The sequence below is a fragment of the Buceros rhinoceros genome, unplaced genomic scaffold (genome assembly GCF_000710305.1).
Source record: "Buceros rhinoceros silvestris isolate BGI_N320 unplaced genomic scaffold, ASM71030v1 scaffold17004, whole genome shotgun sequence".
Lineage (NCBI taxonomy): Eukaryota > Metazoa > Chordata > Aves > Bucerotiformes > Bucerotidae > Buceros > Buceros rhinoceros.
Window position 1 is genome coordinate 18,680 of NW_010410194.1, and position 14,160 is coordinate 32,839.

General features: G+C 38.2%; 1 protein-coding gene across 1 annotated transcript; it reads right to left on the reverse strand.

The window, feature by feature from the left end:
* Positions 1-1,075: 1,075 nt before the first annotated feature.
* CAB39 (calcium binding protein 39) lies at positions 1,076-11,376 on the reverse strand. Its single transcript, XM_010135535.1, has 7 exons — positions 11,216-11,376; positions 8,003-8,121; positions 5,655-5,823; positions 5,160-5,219; positions 4,466-4,531; positions 3,484-3,627; positions 1,076-2,631 (listed from the first exon to the last, which is right to left on the reverse strand). The coding sequence occupies exons 1-7, from the start codon at positions 11,345-11,347 to the stop codon at positions 2,443-2,445; spliced, it is 879 nt and encodes a 292-aa protein (XP_010133837.1). The 5' UTR covers positions 11,348-11,376; the 3' UTR covers positions 1,076-2,442.
* Positions 11,377-14,160: the final 2,784 nt, after the last annotated feature.

The window sequence follows — 14,160 nt, forward strand, 5'->3', positions numbered from 1 at the left end:
TACACATCCACAAGAAACTCACCCTCTTTAGTAACACAGTAAAGAACACACAGTTTTCTTCAAAATTTTATTTCAATTTAAATTATGGGGCCAGCCAGATTTTTTGGATAAGAAACGCGTTTTCCTCAGAAGAAATGAAATGCTGACATGGCAGTAGAATTACAACTGTATACACCTCTTAGCTTGAAGAAAAAAAAAAGGCATCAAACCAAAACCCGCTCACACTTAAATAACTTTTAGTAATACCCTTAAGCCTTTAAGCAGATAAGAAACCACTTCCAGAACAATAGGTTTGTTTAATATGAAGAGCACGTCAAATGAGCTTTAATTTAAATACAACTTCTTCTCAAAAGCCAACATTCAAATGTTTCCATGTATTAAAAAAGTCACTGTCGCTGTTGATTCCAAGGCCTAATATAGAGTAACCTCGATCCCAGTCCAAATGTTTTACTCCTTTACTCACATAAATCTTTCCCACGTCTACATTTTTCTAAAGAGGAAGCCTTATATGTTTCGGTGAGAAACTTGGCAAATAATGTTTTCTTCCACTCAGCTACAAAAAACCAAAATATAATAGACTGTTAGTATTGAACTAAAACACCACTTCATGGCCAAGCCCGCCTGCCTGTGACCTTTGGTAAGAGCACACGATTTTCCTCCCTGTAGGCAAAGTGAATCCGTTCGCGAAGGACATATTAAGAACCTTTAAAAGACCAATTATAACGTTAAGAGCCATTTTAAACAACTGAGTGAAAACACCCAATTTTCTGGAGCTATCTGACTTCCCCCGTGAAGGCTTGCGAATCGGCTTACACGTCACTGAGGAGTTTCATCTTGTTGATTGCGAAATATTTTAATTAGGAGACAGGAAGCAACAAACACTTTCTATCGCATTCACAATCAGGTTCAGCCATGCGTAATTGGAACTTTCGGACTCCAACCTGTAATTTTGCTCGGTGGTGATTGTTATGATGGATAGATACCATTTTAATAACATAATTTTGCTATATTTAGATTCCTTTTGTATGGTCACAGTAACAAGAACATGGTGCAAGATCAGTTGGGTTTGTTTTTAATAAATACTGATATTTTGCAGCATTAAAGAACAAGATCAACAAAATTCAATCATTTTGTCACCCTAGGACATGTATGAAATTGTTTCTTAGAATCGGAGGGAATTAAATCATTCACTTACTCAACTACTGTACTGAGTTATTTACGGTAAGAAGGAACTGATGCACTGCAGGCTCCGCAAAAGGAAGAGGAATCGATATTAATTTAGCATCATCTTTGCCAGTTGCTGAGCTGGTGAGCACAATGCTAGTGTAATTGAGTAAGGCCAATATTATCCAGTAAGAATGTAGTATATAAAGGGTTCCAGTTCTCTATTTCAGCCTACCCTAACTGATGACACCCCATTAGATAAGTGAATACAAAGAATTTGTTTGGTGGGTATTTTTTTTTCCTTTTAATGCTGCAGTACTTAAGATTGTTAAATCAGCATTTCCATGTGATCTGAATTATTCAATTACATATGAGCATTCATTTTGCAAAACTCAATATTAGGTAATAGTTACAGACTAATACAATAACATTCCTCTGCTGTACAAATTAAATCATATTTTAAAGAAATGAGCAGCCTAGGAGTTATATACAAAAGAAACCAGCAAGCATTGTTGAAATGAAATGCAAAATGTCACTGCTAGGTCTACTGTCTGAAATACCTTTAGAGCAAAATTAACAAAACCCCTTCGAACATATTTCCAAGTTTACAAGTCAATTCTCAGAAAAAAATCAAATCATGTCAAAAAAAATCCATAAAGCAGTGAAAGGCATATATACATTTTCCTTATGAACCTTGAGATTTCGCTCTTTTAAAGTTGCTAAGTTTCAGTATCAGTTTATTCGCAAGACAACTGTTTATCCCAATAAGCTCACATCTTAGATACATTTCCCCTTTGATTACAAATAAAGCACTGCACATTTTTTAAATCAAGGCATATAATCTTATACTATGGTGCCAGGTATGCACAGGTCACATTGTGCTCATATCTCAAACAAGGTAAGTGCAAACATACAGATTTACTCAGATTTGCAAGCATGCAACCTGTTACTTAACTACATTAATACCTTCTCTCCTAAACCAAACTAGTATCTATATGTTTGCTTTCACGAACCTAGGATCTTTCTTTCAGGACTCCTAAAACAAGCAGTGTCTTTGAATTCTGAAATGACACAAATATCAAGAAAGTCCACATTGTGCAAGAAAGCAGCAGCTATGTTTGTCAACTTGGACTAAAAAAGAAAAGAGAAGAACAAAAACCGTTCACTGAACAGCAGATTAGCAGTAATGTTCCTCATGAATCGATAAGAGTGCCTGATGCTGAATATCTAACAGCAAACGCTGAATTTGGGTTTAATATTTTAAGGGTTTATTGGAGATTAAGCTTCTTGCTGTGCTGGTCTCTTCAAATCCCTGATCTGTTTAACTAAATAGGTCTTCTCATCATTAAATTGTTCATCCTCGGTCCTGTCATTCTGAAACTTGCTGAGGAACTCAATAAGTTTGGTCTGGTTCTTTAGAAGGATGTCTAATATAGGCTGTGTCTTGTTAGGATTGGCTACAAACACCTGCAAGAAAATAGAAGGCATTTAGCATAACAGTAGGAAACAGAAGGCTAAGTTAAAACAGAAACCTCGCCAGCAAAACAGTGATGACAACAACTTAAAATGATGTTTGAATTATTCTGTATTCCAGTATCTCTACAGAAAAAGTAATGGAGTGAATGTGAGTTTTTAAATAAAATTACTCCATTTTTCTTAAAAGCTGAATACCAGTAGCAAAGTAAATTAAAATTTGTGGGAGGTGACCAGCCACAACCCCCTCTGCAGAAACCACTGAAGACCCCTGACAATTAAATTCTGTAGTAAATACATGGTTTCATACGATATACAGCCTCAAATGGGCATCTTGAAGTTCACTGAAAACTCTAAGATCTCAAGTTTTATCTCTAAGCTTTCAGCTATTTGCTTGTCTGCTGAGAGGTCAGAAAGTATCTGTTACAACGGGCAGATTACACTTCAGTCTTTGAAATCCAGGTGCCTTGACTAAAGCACTGCTATCCTTCATCGACCAGGCAGCATGAGGAAAACAGTTCTGCACTACGGGGTAATTCATGATTTCACATGAAATCCTGGATTCCTCTTCATCTTCCTCCACTTCACCTTCCTGAATTACAAAATTTTCTAGGGAAGATTATACTTACAATCGTATGAAAGTCCCTAAGTGGTTTCTAAACAGTTTTCAGACGGTGCAAAGACAGTTATTTGTACAGATGGATGATAAAGACAAACATCAGCTCTCTCTTTATTTAATCACTTAGCAGACATGCTCCATTTAGGCTCCACTAAGTAGTTTACTCAACTAAACCACTTCTGGTGGGGTTCTTTTGCTGTTTTATCATGGGGTTTTTTTAAACGTACCTTAAACACATGAAAGGCCTCAAACTGAATGTTACGGCTCTTGTCTCGTAGAAGGTTCATCATTAGTTTGAGATTTTCAGGTTTACTGATGTACTTCGTCATAATTGTGAAGTTGTGTCTGTCCAATAACAACTCCCCCAGAAGCTAAAAGCGGAAAACAAGCCCCAATGAAAAAATGACTGATGCTAGACATAAGAAACAACTTCTTCACAACTGCTTTCAAACACACAGAGTAGTTCACACCGGTCTGTAAATATAGTAACAGTGGAACTCAAACATCCTGAATTTCTAAGTGCAGGGTGTATTTTTCTCTTATTTTGATGTGGCAGCTTCTCCTTTTTCTCTACAAGTGAAAAATCGCCTTTTGTTCCCCCCTTGTTATGAACTGGAATTGACAGAAAAGCCTTTCATTCTTTTTTCACCATGATTTCATCATGTTTTTCATTTCTACAGAAACTCTATATCACCAATAAGAATGTAGTTTTACAAAGAAGCATCTCAAATGAGAAATATTTACACTTCTTTTGCTACCTTCTTTGTCCAGAAGGGACTGAAAGGATACTCCCCACACGTAGCGCTCTTGCTACAAGTTAGGTATTATATTTATGTTCACAGTTTCCTCTCTACTTGAATGTAAGATTAGTATTGCTCTAGTCATAAGAATCCTTATTAAATGATTTAAATGTGTCCTGATTTGTTGAAGTAAAAAAAACCCCAACCAAACAAAAACCCAACAAAAATGAACATACTTCCCTGAAGCCATTTCCACACAGGGAGAGAAATGACATGGTGTGTGTTGGACACTAAATAATGGAAGGACTGGACTACAGGAAAGTAGAAGATCCCAAGAATTAAAACATGAAAAATTAAAATAAACACTAGCCAAAGCAGTTATTGAAGTCATTTCAATTAAAGCCAACCCACCTTGAAACTAAAGGAATTGACTAACTTTGCATTTGAGAAGAAAATAAAACTGCCTTACCTTAAGTGACTGTCTCTTTGTCACATAATTTTCTGAATGAAGTAACTTCTCATATTCACTGAAGAACTTAACACAGAATAAAGAGAAGGGTTAGCACCTTTCCAAGTGGAACACGCACTCTTCCTCCAAATGATTAGAACAAATTGGAGGAGATGCAAATCCACACCAAAAAACGTAAACAAAATCTGAAATCTCAGCAGGTTGCTGAAGTCACTACTGTTAAGACATACGCTTTAAGAAAATTTATTTACTCTTTTAGGCGTCTTAAATACTTAGATTACAATGTGATGGAAGAAGTTCTCATTATTTCTTAAGACTGTAATAGTTCCTGGTACTGAACGCTGTTCATTGATTTCCAGAGTCCCCAGCAAGTTGAGGGCTGTCCTGTTCTTTGGTTGTTAGGGGTTAATACAGAGAAGAAAAAAGACAAGGAAAGGGTTCCCTCTAGTGGAAAAATCAGAACGAGTTCTCACAGAACTAGATTTCCTCTTGCCAACTCCTCTTTTTTTTACATCTTTCTACATGCAACAGTAAGATCTTGAACTTAATTCTACTGCTTGGCAGAAATTACTGTAAGCTAAATTGGTTTAATACTGAGTGAAAATCTCCAAAACCAAAACTAACAAGGAAAAGATCTCTTGAAATACAACACACAGCACTAGAAAATTCTGAATATTAAAATACATCTGCTCACCCTATCGTAATGTTGTTCCAAAAATTCTGCACTTAGCAACTTGTGTCTTGTAAGCAAATCCTGTAAAAAAGCACAAACCCAACATTCTCACTGAAGTGTCTGAACAGTACATCTACATGGTCTTTAAACGGGCAGTACACACGAGGCATCCGATAGAAAATCTTGCCATTTTCATTAAAGGAAGACATTTAGGACATGAATACAGTTACCTGGACATCGCTAAGAATCTTGGCATCACTTAGGAAAGGGCTGCGATGCATTAGGATAATTCACACCGGTTAACAGCCTGTGGAATTATCGCTGACGAGTCCCATTTACGGACCAAAGCTATGCGCTGCACAGAACTACACACGACCAAGGTTAAGACCCACTCGTTCATACTATTATGCTTATAGACCCAAACCTGGTTGTCTCAGGACAAGAAAAAAAATGTAACTCATCCATCTAGGTTCACAAAGAGAACTACAGAAATAATCACTGTTCTGTGTACATTACCTTGAACGTGGCAAATGCATCCGAAGCGATGTCAAACGTTGACATTTCCACGTATCTGAAGAAATCGTAGAATTGTTCTGACCACAAGATTATTTTCGCAAGTGGTTCATGCCTGATGCATTCTCTAAGCATTATTCCACAATTTAGAGCAATTTCTGGAGATTCGTACCTATTTAAAAAGCAAACAAACAACCTCAACCAGAGATTCTTTATAAATACTTTCACAAGTTAGCACTGCACCTCCACGCTGCTAATAATGACAGGTTTCAGTGCTATCAGGTAAAAAAGAATTCAGCAAGTTAGAGCTACTTATTTCTGCATTAAACACCACGTTTAAATACTTCTACAAAATCTTACTGAAGCATTGCCAGCTAAATGATAAATTATAGTCAATACAAATTATTTCCACAAACTGAGAAACAAGACTAAATAAAAATATATTTTCTTGTTTTCTTCATACTCAAAAGCCGTTTTCTTTTTCCATATTGGTGGGATTGCAGACATCTAGAAAAGCAGTCGGTGATCTCTGTGTTGAAGGCTGCTTGCTTAAACATGACAGCAATTCACATAAAACTATCCATGAGATGAGGATGAAGGGCTAATACTACCGGGCATAAATTCAAGTCATTTCTCAGCACCACCAGCTACTGTACACACTACGGGCTTCAATCATGAGATGCTGACAACGGCGCCCCCTGCTCGTAAGGACAATATTGATCGGCTTCCCTGTGCCCGAGTCTTCATTGTCTCCAGCAAAGTACCTGCACCTTCTGACAAGAGACCTCTGGAACATGTCCATCACTGACTCGATGGAGGCGATGAAGCCATCCCTGATGGCTTCATTTAGAAACTGCTGCCACACTTCCTTGGCAGGTTTTCTGCTCCAATACTACAGGGTTCTCCCAGCTGATTTTAGCACACGCCAACAGCAGCTGTCAAAATCTCCCAACAGTGTGTTTAAGACACACTGGATAGAAATACACCTTTGTACTTGCTGCTAGCTCCTTGTTTTCCCAAGCAAGCTAACAGTAGGACACTGGGTGAAGATGGAACTGCCTCTCCAAACCAAGAACCTGTCTCAGCATGATGCAGTATAAGCTATCCCAGTCTATGGAGAAGTTACGTCTGTTGTTACTACCTGGTTCTGGAGCGGTCAAAGCCTCTTACAGTCCTTCCTGCCTCCCACCTAAAGAATCCTTCGGCCTATACCACTCAAGCTAATTTAAATCCACCAGAATAGTTCAGGAGCAAAGTATCACTGTGCATACTAAGCATTAACTATATTACCATAGAAAAATATTATTTATGAATTAATTTTCATGTTAAATTCTGCAATACTTTTCCATTTAACCTGTCATGGAAATCTGAAATCTACTGAACTTTTTTGCAACTCCTTCCATAGTTTATATTTTCATAAATTTGACTCAGCTGGATACAAGATCTAACATTTAAGTCACTAAAGCCAACTAAATGCCCATTTCAAATATCCTGACTTATGAATATGTTTCAACAATCCCTGTCAGAATAATGCTCTCTGAAAAGTGACAACGCAAGACTAAAAATTAGGACAAACGTGTTACAGCTCTCATTCAGTCACCTATCGATGACAGCATGCTGAGAAAGCAGTTTCTTCTCTCTGCATCTCAAACATCTTTGACTTCTTTTGTAAATTATTTTGAGTAAGTATCGAATCGGTATTTTCTTTTGTGTTATGCCACCATTAATAAACAATCCTGTTTTCCTTTCTAACATTTAAATGTCACTTCCCTCCAAAATCAGGGTTGTAACGCAGGGGAAAAAAAAAAAAAAAAACAAACAACAAAGCACTTCTGGCAGATGAGTGTAGATCTTCCACTTGTATGAACTGAAGCAAACATCCCATACTGCCTCTGGTGTTAAATCTTTGAGTCAGCATGAAACTAAAAAGATGTAAAACTGCTTTCTCCACACAAAGTTTCTTGCATGGAAGAAACAGCATCTGGCACCCACTACATGCCCCAAATCATTCATTCTTTGGTGAAGTTTGAGTTGGTGCATTTGTGTCACCTAACTCAGACCAGGGGATAGGACAGCAAACTGGAAATGACAGTGGTTAAAGGCAGAAAGCAGCCTTCGACTCTTGATGAATGAGGAAGCTCACAAGGAAATACTTTAAACTGAATCAAATGATATACTGAAAGGAAAATGTCTGCACTACCCCAGTAAGAATATATTAGGTTACCAACAGTTCTCTGTTTTCAGTCACTGCAGAGAAAGAAAAAACCTTTCAGAATTGTTGCTGCTTCTCCATGAATTTAAAAACTTCTTACTTCAGGTAAAGGCATATTTATGCTTGGCATCATACATACCCTTTTAATAGCATGAACAATATATTCTGTTGAGTGCAGATGTATTCGACTGTGGGAGTTCTTGTACCAATTTGTCTTCTGAGAATGTTGTTGAAAATTTGCGCAACATCTTTTTTGCCCTGTCAAAAACATTCACAGTTAAACACAGAATATACAAGTCCACTAGGCAAGTAAGTTAACAATTTAACGGTACTATCACCTCATGCTTTCACTCCACGTGCGTTCTGCAGCTCAGCCAGCCTCTGTACTCTGATCTTAAACAGATCAAATACTCTAGTTTCTTTACACCCATCGCAATTACCCCAAAGCACTCAAAACGTTACATCATGTTGCAGCCGGATCACAGATAAGTTACATCAAGAAGTGATGCCCTGAGTAACACCAGCAAGTTTGAGTAGCATGCAGGGCATATTTAACTAGTACGAATTTTAAAATCAACAGCAGTTATTCAAAATTACGTCAATTTCCTGAAATAATCAGCATCAAGATTACCTAAGAAATATTTTTATTATAAATGTTTATGAAACCGTAGGAGGGCTGTAGTTTTACACATGGCATGTTTGTGAATTACCACGGACAGTTTTGTTAGAGCATTGTTTTCAAGATATAAGAGTTTGTTTGTAAACGCTTGTTTTCTCAATTACAATTCCATTGAAAGCCAGCCCAAAGCAACACCACAACTCTTTGTTCTGAAATGAGTAGAGCAGTGTTTCCAGAAATTGCTTTACTCAAACTCCACATAATATAGTCATCAACTCTCATTCACTAACGGTGCCAATTTTGTGCTGGATCTCACAACTTGCTCTGGATTCACCAGCAAGAATAGCATTTCCTTATTATGCAGATCATTGGCCTGATAGTGGTACGCAGTAATACCAAAGCTGGTTATTGTTGGAAGGACGTTTTACTAAGTGATCTCATGGCCTGACAAGGGCAAACAGACACTGAACCCCATGCCAATAGTCACGACTGTAAGAGGTGAGAGGGAGACTGTGCTAGTATTGTCTTCCGAGCAGAAGGGTTCAGGCTCCCTTATGCAAAAGGCGGTTTTGTTTCAGGGGTTTTTTTCCTTCATTAAAAAAAAAAAAAAGTAACAAACGCAGAAGGGTTCAGGCTCCCTTATTCAAAAGGCGGTTTTTTTTCAGGGGTTTTTTTTTCCTTCATTAAAAAAAAAAAAAAAGTAACAAAGCCCAACAGTTCCAAAACAGATACCATCTCCCCTAGAGACACACTAGCACCAGTCAGCAGGGAGATAATTGGTTACTTGTAAGACTGGTAAGTAGATGGTTGTGTTAACTGCTTTACCTGGAAAGCACTCTCCCAGATATGGGTATCATTTGAAACAGGCAAGATCTGGACAGTCAGACCATTCTTAATTCAAACATCAAACTTGGTACTTTACTGGTGTTTTTACCATACTATTCAGATTCACATACATTAGACACAGTTTTAAGAGTCAGAGTAAACAGTCTCTGTCTATTAATTAGCTGCGCATTCCTGTTCTACAGGAAAACTTTCCTCAGAATGAGAGTGAAGTTCTTGACAAGGCAAAAACCAACGGACGTTTAATTCATCACTGAATGAACTCAAGCTGTGGTGGGGCACCAGAGGGAACAAATGCTAGACCTAGAACCCACAGGAAATCAAGTTTGTATCTATCTCCATTAGTAATGGAGACAATTTCAGATGCAGTAAACCCCCAACCAGAGCACGTTTGTTGACATTCATTCTAGGTAACAACAATAGCTGCACAGTCTGCCAGATTCCATCCCTAAAAAGCAGACATGGTCAGCCTAGAAAGCAGCCTGAACGACTTAGCCTCTCTCAGGAGGAATCGTCATACCCTCGTAGAACAAAGCAGCAGAAAGCCCACAAGCAGGAAACCAGTCGCAATCTTTCCAAGTCCCCTTAGAATAAAATGAATAGTTCTCCTTAATGAGAGCAAGTCTGAACAAATTGTTAGCATTCTTCATTAGCAGAAGATAATGAAGGTTTCCTTCACTAATAACAGGGCTGAGTAAACACGGAGCTGATAAGAATCTAGAGGTCAGCAGAATCCAGATGACTTTTCACAATTTCCTTTCTTCGGCAATTAAAGGCCATCCCTTTTCAGCACCCCCCACTCTGCTCTCCCAGGGCTCCTTGCTTATTTAACAACCTGAATGTTTTACACTTAGTATAAACAGTTGTGTGGGTAAGGGAAAATACCACTGTATTACAATTAAACACAAATCAGAGGGAGTCATGGGTGGGGTGGAGGGGATAGAAGAAAGAACAGGGAAAGCAGCCATTGTTTTGGGCATGCCATACTACAACAGGACTTTAAACTGTTGTGTTTGCATCATGAACGACTTGTTTGTGAACAATCCCGGTTTTAAGCAGCCTTAAGTGGGATGGTCTTTATGGTCAGGGCTGTGGAGTGAGATATATGGGTTTTGGCTCCTTTCCTAGACAACCACATGCTTCTTGCGGGACCTCAGGGAAAATAGGAAAATCCAATTGTACTGCAATTTCTTACAACTAAATAGGGTGATTTTTCACTATGATGCTGGGAAGCTAAATTATTCCACACAATGTGGTGACCAATGCCAGACAGAGGTTTGTATAGAAATACATTTGAATACAAACAAGTATTGCTACTTTGAAGTAACCAATAAAAACCTGGGTTTGTTGGGTTTTTAATAGACAGGAAAAAAAAAAGAGGAAAACAGAAACTTATTTCTAAGGTAAGAGAGAAATACTGGACTGTTAGTAAAACTAACAGCTTTAACTTAAACATTTAAAATTCTTCATAAATGTTATGATAATTCTTCTACTTTTCTAAGTAATTTAATTTAACAAGATGAGAATGGAGACATCCCTTCTAGTACTACAGCTTGTATTCACTATGGTATTACTAATAAGGGATTAACCCTCCTGTGCAGACAACAAAAATTATTCCATAATGTTAACAGAACTGTATCATCAGGATTAGAGGTTTATCTACTTCAGTTTTGTGAGGTTTATGTGCCTAAACCCAGAGATTTCATATTCTGTATTTGCTTATGTTTCTAGGTAGTTTGGAACAATGAGTTGTCTCTCTAATGATTTTGTCCCAGATAGGGAAAAATGAAAGCTGAAGATGGGCAGATGTCTTAACCACTGAAGTGGCAGAACTCAGATGTGTTTGTTTTAACATATACAATGTAAGAAGTGTCAAACTTCTTTTCTTACCTCAAAATCAATTAGCTGCAAGTCAGCTACTAGGGTACTAAGAAGACCACTGTTGTACAGCTCTTGAGCAAGCTGTGCCACAGCTTCTGTCTGGGGTTCTTTCTCATTCGTGCCATACAAGATTTCTTTCATGGCAACAAGGTTTTTTGAGACTTCCTCAGTGGCCTAAAGAAAATGGGAAAAGAATAGAGTTAGAGCACAATGTCATCTGTTGTTGTAACTGTACACTCTATTATTCTTAACATCTGCAAACTTCCATTAAGGGAAAAGAAAAAATAATCAGGAAATGACAACCTGTTATAAAAACAATAGATAATCTGTCTGCAAATAAGGCTATTATACATTACCAAAAAAAGACTCAATTTATCTGACAAGTTACCAAAAAAGCCTCTTCCTTTTTATTGCCTTTCAGCTTCCCATTCAAAAACCCTCTGAAGAATAGTAATGGGGTGAAAAAAACCCGACGAGATTTCCATTCTGTAGAAGAGCAGTTCGCAGGATCACTTTGGAAAACATGATATGGAGGCTCAGAGAGACCCCCCCTCCTACAGACTTCGCACTCATCGTTTTCCCTTTCCCACTAAGAACACTTCAAAGAGAACCTCCCTCAATTTGCAGGTTCTCTCAGTACACTAAGAACAAACTGGCAAACAGACCCCGAAAGAGGCGTGCTCAAAAGAACACAGCAATACGGCAGACAGTGAAGATGCTTCTCATTTGAAATCCATCTTAGGGAAGACAGACAGGTCTGGCCTCTCACTTCAGGAAGGCAGCATAAGGAACCCTTAAGCTGCTGTGATGGGCTGGAGCCGCATTTAGCAGTAGAAGCAGAGTTATCTCATGAGTAAAACTAAAAAAATTTCACCACCACCACTACTAAATACTTCTGAATCTTTGAACACCACGGAGAAAAATCTTGAGGAAAAAAGAACTGCTCCTTTTGATATATATGTTTATGTAGCTTGAGGGCAAAACGCTGAACATTATCATCATTAATAGCTGGTTTAATTACAGCATGTTAGTTCTTCACATGACTAAAAAGCATGAATGGTTTGTAAGCACGCTTATTTAATTAATTAGATGAGCCTGCCAACAAGGTATGTTTACACTTTAATATAAAGTATTCATGATTGGCAGCTCATGGAAAATTAAAGTGAAAAAATTATCACTTTCTGGATATTGCCATTGTCTTATAAGGAGTACGCAAAAAGATTCCTCATTTGTGTGCTGTGTCTAAAGAGGCTCAAGACAAGCGTGACCCACGCACTGTTCAAGCCAAAGCTATTCCAGCTTTGCTAGCTATGCGAGTAAGGATTACATGACCTTTAAGGAGGCTCCATATCTTTTCTAGTTTCTCCAATACTTTCCACTCCCTCCTGCCTCCCTCTTCTTGCTAATTGCAGTTCCTAGTCCCAGTTGTCTCCTCCTTAATCAAAATTCCAAAGGATTTTCTGTGCACTGGTAGTAAGACAGCAAGAAGCAGGTGCTCAATCAGACTGCTTAGACTCATGACAACTCCTGAAGACATAAAATGAGAAAGCCAGCTCACCATATTGTAGTAGAATTACACCATGCAACTGTTCTTTAACATTCAGAAGAAATATCTCTAGTAGGAAAAGAACAGGAACATCTGTCAAACTTAGAGCTCCGAAGAGATGCCTTTGATGCTACCAAGAAAGAGGAAGCAGCAATAAAAATGCTAGTGCAGTTTGTCCCTGCACACTGATTTAAAAAGCAAGATGAAAGAGGAAGAAAGGCAGAGGTTCAAGTAGCAACCTATTTTAAGTAAGACGGTGGCAACACTGAAGGCACGCCTGCAGTTAAGAAGAACGTCAGTGGAGAGTTTTTCATACCAAAACCCCAGAAAACAGAACAACCCCCCCAAAACTTTAATAATCACACTTGAAGGCTCTCCCTCACCAACACCCTGAGAAAGATGTTAGTAACAGAAATGCTGGCAAACCAGGCAGAAAAAAATACGTTGTTTCCAAACACCAAGCACCTGCAGACCCTTCTGGCCTAACACGAACTTACAACTCAGTAACTTCAAGAAAAGACACCGGGACTTAAACTTATTTCACAAGCTCTTCACAACTGTCAAGACTGAGTGCTTCACGTGAACTCGGAATAACATACGGCTTTAGAGGGAAGTAATGGATGGAGACTCAGAAACACAGAACAGCTTAGGCTGGAAGGTACCTCAGGAGATCATCAGGGTCCAAGCTCAAGGCAGGGCCAAGCTCCAAGGCCTGCCAGGTTGATCAGACTCATGGCCAGCCAGCCATTGACAGCTCCACAGACACGTATTCCACAACATCCCTGGGGTGACCTGTACCTATGTCTGATCACCTTCATCATGAAAAGAGACTCGTTGTATCGCTTCCATTTAGGCCAAACTGCCATTTCTAGATACACACTACAAACGCAGAAATAGGAGGTTTTCTGAAAGTATTATATTAATAACCAAGGTCCTTTGACGCACTATGATTCCATAAAATATGACATTTCTATATTCTCTTCTCTTCTACACTAAAACTCAGCATCAAAAAAACTAGCAATAACTTCTTACAAACTTGTTCTAGAATCTCTCTTCTCTTCTATACGCCATGAACTCTCAAACATACTCCAAATATGTGATGTGCACATATTTGTGCTATTTTTGCCATTTCAGATGCAGAAGGGAATGAGAGCCTCACCGAAAACTAAAATGCTACATTAGATATCAATGTTAAGAGCTAAGTGAAAAGCTAGTAAAAAAATTTGAGACAGGGAAGATAAGCCTGATCAGCATTACTTGCAAGATTTCCTAAGATACTGAGATCTAAAGAATTGCCTACTGTGCTGCTTTAACAGGAAAATAAATCTTTACCAAAAAACAAAATGTACAAAAAAGTTCATCCAAAAACACCTGGTCAAAAGTGGAATTAACAATTAGACACCATATA